This window comes from Octodon degus, unplaced genomic scaffold (genome assembly GCF_000260255.1).
Source record: "Octodon degus isolate 3935 unplaced genomic scaffold, OctDeg1.0 scaffold00085, whole genome shotgun sequence".
In the NCBI taxonomy this organism is placed as follows: Eukaryota; Metazoa; Chordata; class Mammalia; order Rodentia; family Octodontidae; genus Octodon; species Octodon degus.
The window spans coordinates 440316-459599 of record NW_004524661.1 but is presented as its reverse complement, the minus strand read 5'-3'; the positions used below and the strand labels follow the sequence as shown (position 1 = coordinate 459599).

General features: G+C 35.4%; 1 protein-coding gene across 1 annotated transcript in view; it reads left to right on the top strand.

Annotated features, from left to right (window-relative positions):
- Lpcat2 (lysophosphatidylcholine acyltransferase 2) overlaps positions 1-18321 on the top strand; it is an 83489-nt gene extending 65168 nt beyond the window's left edge. Inside the window, exons 13-15 of the mRNA XM_004637014.2 lie at positions 3160-3258; positions 7050-7185; positions 16448-18321. Coding sequence (XP_004637071.1) covers positions 3160-3258; positions 7050-7185; positions 16448-16632 — 420 coding nt within the window. The 3' untranslated portion in view covers positions 16633-18321. The remainder of the gene's footprint in view (positions 1-3159; positions 3259-7049; positions 7186-16447) is intronic.
- Positions 18322-19284: the final 963 nt, after the last annotated feature.

Genomic DNA, 19284 nt, shown 5'->3' with positions numbered 1-19284 from the left:
TATCTTGGTCTTAGCTATCTGGCAGAAAAGTATAGAAACAAGGTATAAAAAGTAAAGCCATGTTAATATGCTAAGCTGTGAAAGGCTCAAGTCAAAAACTTCTGACATTGCCAGTCCTACGGATAACCCACTACTATTATAGACTACTGGACTATATTGGCTTATTTTGCTGAAGTCATGCAACTAAAATATTTAAATGGCAATGGAATACCCATCTCTGACAAAACTAAACAAAAAACAGGGATATAAAAGACCATTTTGTACTGATATATCTGTATATACAAAATAGGATAGCTATATAGCTACTCTCTCTTAATTCAATGAGAAGAAAGATTTGTACTAATAGTGTTTGGACAGGATATCATGTCTGCATCTTGTACTATGAATAACTACTACAAAGACAGCAATATGCAATATATTAATTACTGTAATTGTCTTACTAACATGTTTTGAAACTGCCTTATTGCTATTTCTCAATAAAATTAATAAAAAATAAAATAAAATTATTTTTAGGACAGTGATTATTGCTCATTTGCAGAGATAGTGGTATATCAATTGTCACACAGCAATGAGAAAATACTCCCTATTCTTGGCAAGGTACCATTTCAACATGTATTAAAGACTACACCTTTTTTGGTTTTTCTTCTAAAACTAAATATAAAAATTTACTGAAATTACCAATAACATAGTTCTGTTAAGATTAATGTGAGTAAATTCTCATTTTTGAACACTGAAATTTGCATTCATGGACATATCCATGCTATGTAAAAGACTATATAAATAACACGTTTCCATTTTACTGTACACTGACTTAAAACCATATCTTTAGATATTGCTGGATTTAAGAAGGTCAAGTTCTGATTCCTTATTGGTTGGTACAAATATTGAATAAATCTAGCTATAACCTGACTTGAAAGCACTGAACCCTGCAAATCAAGTCTTTTATTTTTTCTGAGGTTCTGAATGAACTTGAGCAAGTGGCTTAGGACTCCCCCCCACCTGGGAAGTTAGCACACTGTGGGTGAACAGATGAAGCGTGCTGGGTAATGGGGACCTGGCTGCACCCCATGTGCATCTTCATGCTCTCCTCCTGCTGACTCCCAGGGAAGAGATGAGACCTAAAGTCTAGAGGTTTAGTGAGTTTTTGTCACGTTTCTTTTTGCAGTGACTCAGTGTAACTTCAGGGCATTCCTGGGCTCCAGACAGACACAGCATCTGGAAGGAATAGGATCTCTCTCCAGAGAACTGGTCTCTTCCTTTGAAACATGGCTCTGAAATGGTTTCAATTCTGGATTTTTAAATTAAGTTCATAATTTTTCTGGGGTATTCATTTAATTTTTAAAGGAAAGAACTACAGACTTGTTAAATTATTTTATCATGAAACTGATTAAAATACAAAAATTAAATGAGTATATGTTGCTTTATAACCTTTTAAAAATCATTTATTCATTTATTTATTTGGTGTAGGATCTTACTATACAACTTGGACTCATAGTGATCCTCCTGTCTCAGCCTCCCCAGCGCTGGGCTTACAGGCATGCACCACCGTGCCGGGTTTCGGTGGCCTGCACAGTGCACCCCGGGTTCCACGTCCGGTACGGCATGCAGTACTGGGGTTTGAACCCCAATCCTTGTGCTTGCCAGGCAGATATTTAGACCACCAGGCTATGTTCCTAGCCCAATAGTGAGGTTTGTAACCATAACTGAAACTTAGATTTTTTCATTGGTAAAAAGGACGAAATTGAATGGCCAATTTCCAAGAATCTATCCAGTTCCAAATTGTATTATTCCTAATTTGGAACTTGAACAATGTATTTTTTCTGAACCAAAAGATAATCTCTCACAATAATCCTATACTACTCTTTCCTTTTCATTTTACTAGTTCAAAAACTTCCATTTACTTTCACTATTGGTAAGATTAAGGATACATTATATTTACATTTCTGTCTGAGAAATGAGTTATAATGCTTGACTTGTATTTTTCTTTTTCTTATTTTCTTTCTTTTTCTTTTCTTTTTTCTTTTCTTTTTTTTTTTTTTAGAAGAACCAGGGATTGAACTTAGTCCCTTGAGCTTGCGAGGCAAATGCTTATTCTCCTGAGCTATCTCCCTGGCCCCCGCTTGACTTGTATTACACATAGGGTTTAGTAGTATTTGATGTCTCATAATAAATATTCAAAGGAGTATTTTCAATCATACAAATAATTTATGACTGCAATTGTAGTATACGTATAACATTTTAGATCTATTTTTTAGTACTTATATTAAAAACTTCTATGTTGCTTAGTGAGAAAAACCAATCGCAGAAGAAATTTATTTATGTTGAACAATATACAGTATCTGATTCCAAAAGTTCCTCAGCATCTAAGGCTCACTAAAAATTGCTCTCCACATTAAACTAAAAAGCTAACTTGTGAGCTAGGGCTGTAGCTCAGTGGTAGAGTACCTGCCTAGCATGCACCATACCCTGAGTTGAATCTCCAGTAACCCCTCACCCCTCAAAACCAACCAAACAACAACAAAAAAACCCTCTCAAAACAGCTATCTGGTGCTGGCCGAAGATGGAAAAATTGTTTTCTTTAAAACTCTTCTTTTTCTGAAACCTCATTGGTGATGAAATGTAGATATTGATTTTGGTAGTGTTTTTTTATGTCACATTTGTCAATCAGACAATACACCTAAAATGGATGCATTGCGTTCTGTTGAATATAAATGATACATCAATAAAGTTGACTAAAGAAAAAAAGAAAAAAGATACACAGCTCTCTTTTGGTCTGGTTTTTAAGCACACAGGAAAGTGATATAATAAATGCTTTGGTCCGACGAAGGATAGAAGCCTATCTAGATCTCCTCGGAAGGCCCCATCAAGGTAAGGTTGAGCTCAAGAACTACTACTGAGAGCTGAAGGACCACTTTAAATGATTTCAGCTACAAATGTGTACATTTATTTCTACATAGAGCATATACTTTTTTTATTCTTTTCAGTTGGGAATGGAAGAAAGGAGTTGCCTGCTGTTCCATCTCAGTGAGAATTTTTGTGCAGATGGATTCAGTGCATTATGATGTTGAGCTGCAGGGCATACAGGAATTTCAACTTGCAGTGTGGCTCACAGATTCTCACTCGTAGGCTTCCTGATTGATTTCTCCCATCCTTTCACAGAATAATGATGGCAGTATCGACTTCCGAGAGTATGTGATCGGCCTGGCTGTCTTGTGCAACCCTGCCAACACAGAGGAGATCATCCAGGTGGCATTTAAGGTACTGTCAGCTCCACTGACAACATCTCGGTCTGCCTTGTAAACAGGTGTTGATTCTAAATGTATCATTTGAAAATTAGAGGATCTGCTGTGACATGCACAGGAGAATAATGTTATTAAGTCAACTGCTACCGAGAGTAAACAAAACACAAGCATTCATTGAAATGGAAAGGAAAGCAGCTTAGGTAGCAGCATCAAAATTCAGGAGCAGATGATTTCATAAATTAACTTAAAAATTATTTCTTTTCAGCCTTCTCATTTTGAAGCCCCCAAGTAAGGCTTATAAGGAAACACCACCTGTCTTTACAGTCTGGCATGTCAGAGATCATTTGTCTGCTGGAATTTATCTTGATGTGACATTGTCAGGCAAACACCACCATAGATGTCTCACATTTTTATAATGTGTATCTTCTTTTAGTATCACATAGATCTTCACAGCAGCATAGAGACATAAATTGGAAGAGGAGGAGTAAAATGTGTGTCTCTAGTTGCCAGCAGAGTTTGACAAAAGTTTGAATTGTGAGGTCCCAGATTTTGTTTGGCCCTTACAGAGGAAAGAATATATTCTAAAGTGTGTTGCATGCAGACAATAAAAGTGTTTTATCTGTTAGTATTTAAATATGATCTCTCCTTTTAGTTCTAAGAATGTTATCTCTCAAATATAACAGGATCTTGGCATCCCTACTTGTCCTACCACTCTGTGTCCAAATAAAGTGCGACCTGAGGACCTTCACTCTCCCAGTTTCTTCCTCTTACCTTTCTTGCTGAGATGGAGATCACATTGTGACTACAAGTTTATTTCCTCTCTGTTATCTGGAAAAATCCTTCTGCCAAGAATTCTTTCTTATGTCTTACCAGGGATAGCCTCAGGAATTTTCATGTGTTCTGTCAGCAATAGAAACTTTTTTTTTTTATTTTTTATTTTAGCAGAGGGTCTACAGGGTATTCAGAGTCTCACTACGAGATCAGACTTGTAGTGATCCACCTGTTTACAGCCTCCCAAGTGCTGGGATTACAGGTGCGCACCACCACGCCCAATCTCAATCACCCTCTCCTTGCGCCCCAGGGATGGGGTCAGCACACCAGGTCTGGGGATCGAACTCTGGCCTCTGCACCTGCTTGCAGGCGCTTTAATCTTTTGAGCTATTTGGCTGGCCCTATCAATAGAAATTCTTGATTTGACTTTTGTTTTGGTGTGTGTTGGTTCAAACTAAATTTGTTGCTAAGATTCTAAAATACCTAAGTGGTTGATGCCTAGCAGATGGTCATAAGGCAAGGGCCAGAACATTTTCCAAAATTGAAAACCTTTAGCTTTTATAGACTTCTTCATCATAAAACCTAAAATTACACATAGCTAACTTATTCCAATCCAGATATTTCTGTTTCTGTTTTGAAATTGCATGTGTAATTACAAGTTTAGCTGGGTAAATAGTCACTTTTGGTTTACCGATGAAAGACCTGATAGAAAACTTGACCCTTAATCACAGTAATTATTGTTTTTAAAGAAGTCATGAGAATTTTGTCTAGCCTAGACTTTGGTTTGGAATGGGGGAAAAACAAAGGAAGACTTACAACCATAATCCATTTTTTTTTCTTCTTGAATAAGGCAAGGGTCATACTCTGCATTGCTTAATTTTAACCTTCCTTTTCAGGTGTGTTTTATAATTATTTTACATACTTTATTTTTCAGATGATAACACCCTTTTATATCTAGAATGCTTTTTCATCCTTTTCTTTAGGTAGCCTTTCATGGATAATTTATTAGCTTTTATTTTTCCTTTAGAGTGACTGTTGGGCAAGTGATAGGACCGACTCTGACTGATGGACACTAGAGTGGGTTTGGCTGGGTGTAGGCTTAGAAGGAAATTCAGAATTAGACAGCACTAGAGTTCCCTGCTATCCCTCCTACGAGAACTGCTCTGTAACCTCTCTTGGGCACTGTAATTAAAGTAAGCATGCTCAATTCAGCTCACAATGCAGATTCCAGTCCAAGTAGTCTACCTGCCATAAGACAACTGGGAAGGCTAAGAGTTAATACATGTTAAATGAAGTAAATAATGTTAATCAGCACCTTAAAAAGCATAATTGCTTATACCATTACAACTTCTGAAAAAAAATCTTAACAGGAAAATATTTTGATTATGAGATATTAGTTATATATCAGTTATACCTCTTCTGCTGATTGATTTTTCAAACTATTCCACTGTACTGCTTCTTCCCCTCCTAGTCAATGTAACCCTTCTTAAACAACTTCCTTTGGTGTTTGGCTGCTACTTTATTATTTCCTGGCTTTAACACTATATTATGGTTTGTGTATAGTTGTCCCGCAAATCCTCACGTAGTTCATGGGGCGACTTCTGGAGTTGTGATTGATTATTTTGGGTATGGATGCTGCACCTCCCTGGGACAGGCAATTTACATTACAGTGTAAGGGAAGAAGAGAGGCTAGCTAGCTGTCTGAGCTGCTGCCACTCGCTTTGCTCTCTTTGCTCTTTGCCGCTGCCATGAAAGGCTGCTCTGTGCCATGTGCTGCTCTTCCTTGGAGCCAGCTGAGTATGGAGTGAAGCCTCCAGTAACTGTGAGCTAAATACACCTTTCTTTCCTTCATTTTGGCTGTTGGGTATTTGTCTGAACAACAAGAGAAGCGTAATCAAAGCACTCCATAATTTTTAAAAAGAAGTATCCATGCCACTTCACTTCTGTTTCTTCCTCACTTTCCATTATTGTCTGGTTTCTTGTTTCCTGAAATTATTTTATTAAGGTCATCAAAATTTCCTAAGTGCCAAATCTGGAAAAGCTTTCTGCTTCTTGCCTGGCCTTTCTGTGGCATTTTGCTTCATTGACCATTACTACTAATCAGAGTCTCTTTCTCTTGACATGAAAACTTGCCCTTAACGTATCCAAAATGCATACTTTTCTTTCCTGGCTCTCCCAACTGCTGCTTCTAGGTCTGTCAGTTCTTCCTCCTTATATATCTTAACCATTGCTGTTCTTACTTCATGTTTTTTTGTACGTTCTCTACAGATAAACTTGAACATACCCATCAGTCAAGTTCTTACCAGGATTCATAGTTCCCAGCTCTTCAGTGTTTGAACTGCTATCTGACTCTTACTTCTAAGGACCTCTGGCTCATTTAAATTATTTAGCTCTAACTTTTCATCTCTTTTTGCATCTGGTCTTTTAGTTTTCCTCCCCTGTTTAATGTAACAGGTGTTTATCCAATTAGCCATGCTGGAAATTCTTGCTTCCCTATTCCTCCTGCTTGTCCACCCCAAAATTATCTGTCTTTCCTGTATTCTCATCAACTTCCTGCCCCAACCTGTCCTCCATGTTCTGCTTCAGAGGCTTCCTTGAGTTCATATATACTCACACTACCTTCCCTCACCTCATTGTCCTACAAGATTAAGTGAAGAATTATATATGTACCATTGTCTAATTCTTAACCGCAGTCTCTGGATTTGAGTCCCAGGCAGTCACCTGACATTCCTTATATCTTCTGGTCACAAATCCTAACAGACCCAAATGTGATAATAGTTCCTCTGGTAAGCCTTTTAGGATCTCTTCAGTTGGAGTCTTCATGTTTCCCATAGAGCATTTCCTTTTGAACTTAGTACCGCAATCCCTGCTAGTTTAATTCACTTTCTACCAGTAAACTATTAATTGTTGTAAGAGCAACAGAGACCTTACTTCCCTCATACACATCTCTTAACCCATGGCACAATGAATATTTTAAGGATTAATGGGTTCATTTCTAAGACTGTTCTATAACACTAGTCTTTGTTTCTACTTCAGCTCTTTGATGTTGACAAGGATGGCTGCATAACAGAGGAAGAGTTTTCCACCATTCTGCAGGCTTCTCTTGGAGTGCCTGACCTTGATGTTTCTGGTCTCTTCAAGGAAATTGCTCAAGGAGACTGTATTTCCTATGGTGAGTGACAAATTGCCCTCGGGGCATACAGACTATAGATTAAAGTTCAAGCAAGAGTATTTCCCTTGGTGAATTATATTAATAATAGAAATAATAGTAACAATGCTGCTGCTGCTAAAGATGGGAGTGGAGTGTTAGTAATAGTAGTAGCTAAATTTTTAAAGGGAGTACAAAATAGTATTAAAACAGAAAAAAATTACAAGTGATAAAGAATTTCACTTAACAAAGTCATATGAATTTCACAGTATTTGTTGTAATACATACATAGTGTTTTCTTCTAAGCATTTATTCATATTACCGGATATATGCATGTAAAATTGGAAAAAGAAAGAAAAAAGAAGTATCTAGAAATTAGGAAGAGAAAAGTACACACAATTGAAAAACAGAGACAAAACAAATTAGGTGTTATCTACTCCTTTCCATAGACCAGCAGAAATCCACAGTACAATTGTCCAAAACAACCTGCTTACATACACAGACATATTTTTTTCCCACATTCCTTCTTCTGTCCTCCTCAAGTAGCTAACTCTTTCCTTTTGAATAAGCTCATTCCCTTTTCTCGGCATCTGTTGTACTCTTCAGATTCCATTTTTCTCTTTCAGGTTCTTACACTTATGTGATGTTTGCATGTGCAGGTCTGATTTATTTCATTTAAGAGTATGTTCTCTATTTGCATCCATTTGCCAACAAAAGATTCAAATTTATTCTGTTTTATAGCTGAATAATACTCCAATGTGTGATAGTCTTCTCTATCCATTTCTCGGTTGATTGGCATCTGGGTTGTTTCCAGGATTTAGCTGTGACAAATTGCACTGCTATAATCATGGGTGCATATATATCACTGTGTTATGAGGTTTTCAGTTCTTCTGAAAAGGTACCAAGAGGGGAATAGCTGGCTTGAATGGGATCTCCAATCCTAGCTTTTTAGGGAATCTCCACACTGATTTCCATATTGATTGTACCAGTCTGCACTCCCACCAGCAGTGGAGAAGGGCTCCTTTTTCTCCACAGCCCCTCTTGCATTTGTTATTGTCTGATTTCTTGATGTTAGGCATTCTTTCTGAGGTGAGATGGAATCTCAGTGTTGTTTTAATTTGCATTTCTTGAATGCCCAATGATGTTGAACATTTTTTCATATATTTACTTGCGATTTGTTTTTCTTCCTCTGATCCTCAGATCTATCTCTATTCCAATACCATGCTGGTTTTATCACTGTAGTTTTACAGTAAAATTTTAGGTCAGGGATTATGATACCTCCCAACTTTCCTTTTGTTTTTGATATTCTGGGTCTTTTCTGGCTCCAAATGAAATTAAGGAAAGTTTTCTCTAGCTCTGTGAGGTATATTAATGGTATTTTAATTGGGATTGCATTGAATCTGTATAACAATTTTGGGAGTATGGCCATTTTCACAGTGTTGGTTCTTTCTATCCAGGACCATAGAATAGCTTTCCATTTTTTCAAATCTTCTTCAATCTTTTTTCTGAGTATTATAGTTTTCACTGTATAAACTTTTATGATCTTTGTGAGGTTGATTCCTGTCTGTTTCATTTTTTTTTGGATATTATTGTGACTGGTGTGGCTTCCCTAATTTCTCACTCATTGCATTCATTATTGTGCAGAAAATGCTACTGATTTTTGGGTGTTGACTTTGCGTCCTGCTACATTGCTGAATTTTGTGATTAAATCTGCAAGACTCTTGGTGGAGTTTTTGGGGTCCTTTATGTAGAATATCATGTCATCTGCAAATAATGATAATTTCACTTCTTTTCCAATCCTTATTACATTTATTACTCTCTCTTATCTAATTGCTCTGGCTAATGTTTCCAGAACTATATTGAATAGGACTGGAGACAGTGGAAAACCTTGTCTTGATCCTGATTTTAGAGTGAAGGCTTTTAGTTTTTGTTCATTTAGTATGATGTTGGCTATTGGCTTTTCATAGGTGGCTTTTATCAGGTTGAGATATAGACCATCTATTCTTATTCTCTGTAGGGTTTTTATCATGAGTAAGTGTTGGACTTTGTCAAAAGCTTTTTCTGCATCTATTGAGAAAGTCATGATGTGGTTTTGGTTTTTGGTTCTACTGATGTGGTGTATTTCATTTATGAATTTTCCTATGTTGAATGATCCCTATATTGCTGGAATGAATCCTACTTGGTCATGATGTATAATCTTCTTGGTGAGTTGGTGCATTCTGTTTGCTAATATTTTATTGAGAATTTCCGCATCTATATTCATTAGGGAGATTGGCCTGTAGTTGTCTTTTTTAGTTGGATCTTTCTCTGGTTTTGGAATCAGAGTAATACTTGCCTCCAGGAATGAGTTTGGGAGAATTGTTTCCCTTTTGATTTCATTGAAGAGTTTGAGAAAAATTGGCATTAAATCTACTCAAAATATCTTACAGAATTCTTCTGTGAATCCATTAAGACCTATGCTTTTCTTTGTTGGTAAGATTTTATTACATTTTCAATTTTGTTTATCATTATTGGTTTATTCAGCGTTTGTATTTCTTCTTGACTCAGCTTTGTCATTTCATATGTATCTAGCAGACTGTCTATTTCCTCTTTGTTTTCCATCCTATGAGAATAAAAATTTTAGAAGTAGGTATTGATCTTCTGAATTTCTTCTGGATCTGTAGAGATTTCACCCTTTTCATTCTTTATTCCATGAATTTGAATTTTTTTATTTTGTTTTGGATTAGGTTGGCTAGGGTTTATCAAGTTTATTATTTCAAAGAACCAATTGTATGATTTATTTATTCTTTATATTGTATTCTTCATCTCCAATCGTTAATTTCTGCTCTAATCTTTGTAATTTCTTGGCTTCTTTGGGCTTTGGGCTTGACTTGCTCTTCTTTTTCTAGGAGTTTGAAGAGCAGCATAAGATCATTTATTTGGGCTTGTTTTGTTTTCTTATTGTGCAAACCTACTGCTATAAATTTTCCTCTTAGGTCAGCTTTCATTGCATCCCACAGGTTTCTGTAGGTTGTACTTGCATTTTCATTTGATGAGAAACATTTTTATTATTTATTTATTTATTTATAGAACCAGGGATTGAACTCAGGCCTTTGCGCTTGCCAGGGAAACGCTTATTCCACTGAGCCATCTCCCTGGCCCCTGATGAGAAACATTTTTAAATTCCTTCTCTAACTTCATCTGTGACCCACTGGTTGTTTAGGAGGTTGTTATTTAATTTTTGTGTAATTTATTGCACTGTGGTCATATAGTATGTCAAGGGTAATTTCAATTCCTTTGCATTTACTCAACAATGCTCTATGTGCTAACACATGTTCTATTTTGGGGAATGTCCTGTGTGCAGCTGAGAAGAATGTGTATGCTGTTGTTGCTGGGTGAAACACTCTGTAAAATTGACCAAGTCAATTTCTTTACAAGTTTGGCTTAGTTCTGTTATTTCTTTGCTGATTTTTTGCCTAGTTGGTGCATCTCTTTGTGACAGTGGTATGTTAAAGTCCCCCATTATTATTATATTATTGCTCATTTGATTTTTTATGTCTGTTAAAATTTGTCTTATGTCAAAGTAGGTGGATGCTCCTATATTGGGTGCATATATATATTTATAATTGTTATCTCTTTCTCTTGAAGTTTTCCCTTAACAAGTATGTAGTGACCTTCTTTATCTCTTTGAATGATTTTTTTTTTTTTTTGAAGTTGGTATTGTCAGCAACCACAATAGGTTTTTTTTTCTGATTTTCTGTGGGATGGAGGATTATTTTGCATCCTTTGACTTTTAGTCTGTGAATTTCCTTTTGAATTAAATGTGTTTTGTGTATGCAGCATATTGTTATATTTTGTTTCTTGATCTACTCTGCTAGTCTGTTTCTTTTGATTGGTGAATTGAGGCTATTTACATTGATGGTTATAAGTGATATGCATTGGCCTATCTTTGTCATGTTATTTTCTTGCTATAGATTCTATACTTTTTCCCTCTTTTTAGTTACTTGTTCTGTTTGGTGGTTCCTTTCTGTTGTTCTTGAAGTTATCACTTCTATCTCTTTCTACCTGTCAGTATTCTTTGTAGGATTAGTTGAAGGTCATGAATTTCTTCAGTTGTTCTTTGTCATAGAAGGATCTTATTTCACCATTGAATTTGATAAATGGCTTTATAGGTTACATCAATCTAGGTTGCAAATTATTTTTCAGCATCTGAAACACTTCACTTGAAGCTTTTCTTCATTCAATGGCTTGTGTTGAGAAATTGCTGTGATTCTGATGATCTTTCCATTCTAGGTAATGTTTATTCTCTCTAGCAGCTTTTAATAGTCTATTCTTTTGCTGAATTGCTGAGATCTTGATTATTATGTGTTCAGGTTTAGATTTATTGTAATTAGGGCTATTTGGAGTTCTATATGCCTCAGTCATGTTTGCTTTTTTTTTTTTTTTTCCTCATGCTTGGAAAGTTTTCTGCTGGTACTTCTGCAAATAGTCTTTTTATGTCATTTGTGCTGTCTCCCACTGCTTTATTGACACTTATTATTCTTAAATTATTTTTCTTTGCTTGGTCTTGTAGCTGCTGAATTATTTTCTGGTTTCTTGTTAGTTTTAGGAGCTCTTTCCTGTCACATTCATTAGCTGCACCACCGTCTACAAGGTCTGAAAGTCTATCTTCAGTTTCACTCAAATGGTTTTTCCAACTTTCAATGGAGTTCTTAACTTCCTCGATAGCTGCTAGAATCTGTTTCATGCATTCTAATTTCTTCCTGCATTGTTCATTCAGTGTTTCCATCATTTTTCTATTTTTCTCTATTTTTTTCTTCATATATGTCTTCTTTAGCTGTGCTGAGCAACTCTTTCACAATTGTCATTTCTTTTTAGGCCTGAGAGATTATCCCTGCTCTTATTTCTTCTATAGCCTGATGGATTTCTTTACTTTAGTTGCTATCATTTCAGAGATTTCAGGTGTGTGATTTCCAAGTTCTTATATGTCTTTGTCTCCTGGATTTATTCTGGGTGGGCTAGAAGATTGAGATTGCCTTTTGCTCCTGTGTTTTGGCATTTTTGACGCTTCCAGTAATCATCTAGACAGAGTCCCTCAGGGCACCCACAGTCTGCCAGAGTTTGTAAATGGCTCCAGAAAAGCTCCACATCTGCTTGCACTGGACCCACAGATTGCAGCTTTCCTGTGTTCTGCAGCCACTCAGAGTCCTGCTAAATTGTTGAAAAGTTGGACCGTTACCAGCAGAAGCTCCATGCCTGTGTGATGGGGGCTAAGGAAGGTCAGAGATTACCAGAGTCCCACAGGCTGCCCAGAGTCTGCTAAAGTTCTTAAATGATGCCAGGAAAGTTTCCCTCCTGCTCGTGTCCAGCCCACAGATCACTGCTCTGCTGCTTCCCTAGTGTAGTAGCTAATTATTCAGGACTTACATGCTTAGGCTTAGGCACACTTAAATATTTTTTACACATTAACTCATTTAATATTTACAACAAACATATTTATTTAATCAATATTCTTACTTTTCTTTGACCTAGTACATAGATTTAAGTATTTTTTTTTTAGGTTGTCTAGCTAAAAATTTAAGAAGCAGGCTTCAGGACTGGGGAGATGGCTCAGTGGAATAAGCACTTCCCTGGCAAGCACAAGGGTCTGAGTTCAAGCCCTGGTTCCTCAAAAAAAAAAAAAAGAAGAAGCAGGCTTAAAAACCCAAAACAACTGGCTTCATAGCCTACACCGATGACTGTATACCTATGTGCCTCTTATAGCTGCTGTCGGTGTGGCCAGGTGATGCTCATCAAGTTCAGCACACTGGCTTGTGACTACATTAGAGGATTGTGGATCTAGGTGGCAACAATAGCAGTAGCGAAACTATTTATGAATTTTTAAAAAATATTTCTCTAATGAGAAAAAAAGATAAAATAGCAATGAAACAGTTTCAAAACAGATTAGTAGGATGGTTACAATAATTAATACATTATATATTGTTGTCTTTGTAGTAGTTTTTTAGAGGACAAGATGCAGGCATGATATCTTTTTTTTCCATAATTTTATTGAGAAAAAAATAGCAATGAGACAGTTTCAAATCAAATTAATAGGACAGTTTCAATAATTAACACATTGCATACTGTCTTCCTAGTGGTTATTTGTTGTACAAGATGCAGACATGATATCCTATTTACAAATACTATTAGAACAAATCTCTCTATTCATTGAATTAAGAGAATGTAGCTATATATCTATTCTAACCATTTTGAATGCACAAATACAAAATGGTTATTCATCTATATCCCCTTTTTTTGTTTAGTTCCATCATTTAAATATTATAGGTGTGTGAACTCAGCAAAATATTCCAAAATAGTCCAGTAGTCCATAATAGTATTGGGTCATCCTCATGACTGGCAATGTCAGAAGTTGTTGACCTGAGTCCCCTACAGCTCATCATAACAACATGGCTTTACTTCTTATACTTTGTTTTTATACTTCTCTGCTGGATGGGTAAGACTAAGATAAAGCAAGACCTATGTAACAAGAATTGTAGTTTTTGTATCTGACATGGTCAGTCAAATCCCCTCAGGATTTATCCTGTATCACAGTTTGTAGATTCTTTGTCAGTGTCTGCCATGTGGATGAGTCATGGCCATTGCTTAACCAATTTGCTCTCTGTGGAAGCCTGAGAAAAAGTTTTGTCTCCATGTAACTCTCCTTAAGCACACTCTACATCATTGATCACTTTCCTCTGTGGCCCCTTAATCTCCTTGATCAGAAAATTTGGGACACTACTGAGTTACATGATGTTATAGTACAAGTTCTCATATGTCCTGAGTCTTAATTGACCTTAGAAGGCTAGGGCCAAAATGTTGGCTTTCCTTGCGGCTCTCCTTTTTCTCTAATTTTGGTCTGCAAACTTAGGTTGTTAATCCTCCAGAAGATAAGCTTCTTGTTATTACTGTACAACCTAGGCTGTTGAGCTTAACCTCACTATTTGTCTGAATATCAAACATCTTAGACATAAAATGGAACAGGTATTTTTCATCAATTATTGATATGTTGTACTTTAAGTCCCTACAGAATATGATGAAAAAAATTTAAAAATTAAAATATATTTAAAAATAGGAATAAACAATTATGTATATTTACACATAAGTTTAGAAATCTAACCATATACAGTATTGTGGCAGGAGTACAAACTTTTATTCTCAGTGAACTAAGAGAAAATAGCTGTATATCTATCCTAACTCTCGTGTGTGTGTGTGTGTGTGTGTGTGTGTGTGTGTGTGTGTATGCATGTTTACTGTAGCAGTTTCTTTACAGACTCTTGGTACATAGCAGGTCCCTGTATCACTGAATGTCTTCCCTCCTAATGGCTCAGTCCCACACATCAGTCGAATGTTGCCATATGAGGATAAATCAGTTTCCCTGTTCTTCACAGTGTTGTCATCCAGAAGCACACAGTGGGGAGGCCTAGGTGATCGTTTACTGCCTTAACTTTGATATAATCACCAAAATCAGGCTGCCTTATCTTCCCCAATCTTTCCTCTCAGGCTGGAGAAGGCTCCTTCATTCCTTAATTACTTTTCCCTAATGATATTCAAAGAATTTCAGCTTGTTAGCTTCAACTGGTAGGAAAAGAAAATCACATACTTCTCTTACTGTGTGTTTAATTACTGCCACTTAGACTGCCCTGTATTCTTCTTTGGGTAATTAAGTGCCTAAGATCCTTACTCTATGAGTTCATAAAAAAAAAGTTAACTAAACAAAGGATAAAAAAGCAATACTTCGTGCACCAAGATCAAAGTTCATAAACCCATGTGTACTAATTCTTCTCTGCCCACTTTCCTTTCATAAGTAATACTTTTGGTTACTTTGAAGTACTAAATTTTCACAACTTTGTGGAACAACTATTTCTAGCAAAGGTACTAAATACTATTTGAACCTACCAACTTAAGTAATTTTTAAGAAAGTCTTTTTATGGAGCTCAATCTGTGTCTTTATCGAATATGCAAGCACATATCCCCTTCCCCAATATTGTGTAAGCCCAACTTTTTAAGGGTGTTTGAGGTATATAAGTATAAATTTACTTAAAAGAGGTACTGATGTGTCATGAAAGTGATCCTTTAAATTGTTCTTGCTCTCGTTTTTCCATTAGTTTAAGTAATACCCTGTTCCCCTTATAGCCAACTTGGTGCACTTTTAGAAATGAGTTCTTGATATCCCACCAGATGATTTTGGTCTTTTGGACAGAGCACATGTTTTGAAATTAAAAGTTCTTGGTTTCAGTAAATCAACTCTCATGCTCACTTATCTTAGAAGTCACCTAAGTCCTCCTTTCATCATCGAAATAGATTCATGAAGGAGAGGATAGAGAAATTTAAAAATTGAAGACAGTATCATGTTTTAGAAACTCCTGCTTATTGGAGGTTTGAGATCTGAGATCTTTTAGTTAACTTAGCCTTCTATACTTCTGTCAGCTCCTAAATCTTAAATACTTGAGATAAAAGAGTCGTTACTGGGAAATCTTGTGTTATGATTGTTATATATATTTTATTAGCCACTACTCTTGAGTGCAATCCCATGCTCAGCTTTTCAAGGCCTCATCTTTCTATGCTAGTTAATAGTTATGAAAGGCAGTAATAAAAAGTCTCTTGTAGCAGAATTTTAAAAACTATTTTAATGCTAAATATAACATAAATACAGAAAAATGAGATAAAATATAAATATGGAGAAGAACAAAATCTTATAAAATGAACACCTATGTGGACCATCTCTATTCAGGAAATAGATCTTTCCCAGAATTCCCTGCATGTTCCTTCCTAACCACAACCCCTTCCTCACCCTTACAGGAGGGAATAGCACTGTGCCTTGGAAAGGAACCTCTGTGTTGCTTTACCACTCCATCATAGAAGTATACACTCTTTCAGTACTTGGTTTTGAACTTAGATCATTTCACATGCAGGACAAGTGTTATACCACTGAGCTACATTCCTAGCCCAGAAATATACCATTTTAAAATTCTATTTTAGTTTTAACCTAATATTAATAATACTACTATGAACATTCTCATACATATCCCTATGCACAGTTCCTCTAGGCTTTGTACCTCAGAATAGAATAGGTGAGTCATACATTATGCCTGTCTTCAACTTGACTAATGAGTGGAAAAACTCCAGAATGGTGTACACTGTGCATACTCACCAGCAGTGTTGGTGAGCTGGGTAACAGAATTTTGTGATATGATTAATGATATTTGTTGCTCTATACTGTGCCAAAAAAACTCACCCTAACTTACTGAATTTTTTTCTCATCTTCTAGAGGAATTCAAAGATTTTGCCCTGAGGCACCCAGAATATGCTAAAATATTTACAACATATTTAGACCTCCAGACGTGCCATGTGTTTTCCATGCCAAATGAAGTTCAGACAACTCCTTCTATTGCAAGTAACAAAGTCAGCCCTGAAAATCATGAAGAAAGTACCTCAGACAAAAAAGATGACTGAGAGCAGTACTCCCAGTGAAGAGGATGCAATGAATTTTGCTTAAAATTAAACATGCATTTATTAATTATGTTTTAAATGTACTTGTGGGTAAGGATGCTTAAAGCAGGAAGCTTTTTTTATAGCACTGATGGATTTTCTTACTAAAACTGCTTTTATTAACTAGCACATACTAAGTGACATTCTTTTTCTTTTGCATTACATTATATTTTGCTGATTATTCGCTGCTGATAAAAGCTTTATATTTTTATGGATTTTCTAGTATAGTTTACATAACCAAATTTATCCATTGGTGTATTTATTGGTCAGCAGCAACTCTCTAAAGATTTTAATACATTATATATATTTTTGTCCACTTCCTTTAAAAGAAAACAGCAATACTAGGAAGACTCTGAGAGATATTACAGAATTTTTTATTGTGAACTTCATAGATTAATGTTTGCATTTAACTTTCAGTTTCTTGGATCAGTTTCATATGGGAAGAAAGAGCGCTATTATTTAGATGAGACTTCTTAAGACCGCATATTCTCCTTAACAGGCATCTCTATTGCAGATTCCTTAAATCGCCTGCTAAGGAAATCATTTCCTTTTACATGATCTACAGGATTAGAACTGTGTTTTGAAAATGACTTCTCTGACCAGAGGCTAAGTGGGAATTGCCTTATTGAAGGTAACATTGATTACCTAATGAGAAAATGAATTGTTTGCCACAGAGTTAAATTTAATTTGCACTGGATGGTTCAGAAGCTAGCACTTGTCTGACAAATGAATCAGATTAGTTCTATTTATACAATAGTAGAACTAATGTATTTTACCATTCAAGAGAGAATTTTATTTTGTCAATTGTCCTTTCAAATTTTAGAGCTTGTCTAAAGTATCTATGTGGAAAAGATAAAAGGTTCCAAAATATCTCTAAAAGCTAGAAAATAAAAAAAACCCACTTTATTAATACATGGTCACAATTTATACCCTAGGCAAGAATCCAACAATAACATTTTTTCTCTAGCTTAAATAATTTCCCCGAAGTATCATTTTTATTAGGTCTCATGCATGCATATTGTTAGTATCATTTATGTTTGAGAATTTGAACAAAGAACAAATTTATTAGTATAATTATAAAAATAGTGGGTTCTTATTCTAAATTCAGTCTTTAAAATCAAGCTCTTTGTTTTGGATATGTTTCAGAATGTATTAGTGATTCACCCTCAAGCTAGTCTTTTAAAGTACTGTTTTTGAAGCTGAGAAGCCTCCTGAGAGTATTGGAGATTATATTTAATCAAGAGTCATGACTTTAAACTAGTTTTACATATTAAGCACTCAGTGTTCTTAATTTCATAGCTCAATACGTACTTGAATAACAGAGTACCAGAAAATTTCATCCTTAATTATATGTAATTATTTGCTTTTTATATGTCTTATAGCATTTTTAAAAATATTAAATGAGTGGGAAACTTGCATAAGTAATTAATATTAAGTAATATATAATAGAATCCATCACATGTGGTAAGTTTATATAATACTCAGGTATAATCACTATTTTTCACTGATAAAACATTAGCCCTATTAGTAATAAGAGAGTAACATTGTAAATTAAAAGCTTCCATCAAGTTCTTAATTATGGTACTATTGCTTTTCTCTTTTAAAATAATATGTTATGTTTTAGCTGGGAAGATAGCTCAGCAGCTTAAGTGCCTGACTGGCAAGCATAAGGTCCTAAGTTCAATCCGTGGTACCGCAAAAAAAAGTAGTATATTTCTTACAATAATGTTATGTTCTGTACCCCACTTCTGAGAATGTAATATTCTTATTTTATTATTTTTTACTGAATAAACAAATTTACTACATAAAATTCTTGACTATTAAAACTTCTGTGTTGTCTCAAATATACCTTTAAGTATTATAGTTTAAGTTTTCAAATTAACAAATATGTTTAAGCATTTTTATTTGTATTTAAGCTTTATGAAATATCAGCGCTGATTGTACTCTAATGAAAGACAGATTTTACCCAAAATAGCAAACATTACTCTTAAAGATTTGAATTTTGACTGATTGAATCATATATAATAACATGTCATGATCATCAGTGTCACAATATGTCAGGTCTTTATTCATCCGTGTTCCTAATAAGATTTTTTTTTTCCAGAGGATCTTTTCCTAAACTTTGAAATAAAGGATTAAGTTTCATTAAATCAGCTAAATCCTCTGAAGTTTTATATACTAATTTGGAAGGGTTATTCTTTGAAATGAGAAACACTAGACCTTAAAACTTACAAATGATAAACACTTTTAATTAAAACCATTTTGTGGAAGGATAATAATATACTAAATGCTTATGAACCAAGGTGCTTGCATTGTGTATCTGTGGTCTCCCTCTGCTGTGGTGTTGAAAGCTTCGCAAAGTTGGCTGTGATAGTCAATAGTGATTTCTTCAATGGGTATTTAAAGAAATGCCTTACTTTTGAGAAGACATATGGTCTGTCTGTGCATGGGGCACCACAGTAAGAGCTCTCTGGTTCCCAGGCTGAGGAATTCTCTCCTTCAGACTATTACAAATGCAAGTTGGTTAATTTAATGCTCAACTAGAGGGACATTGACTACATTGGAACAGGTAGGCTTTCTACTATGAAAGTCCTTGGGGATTTGATTTTACATAGA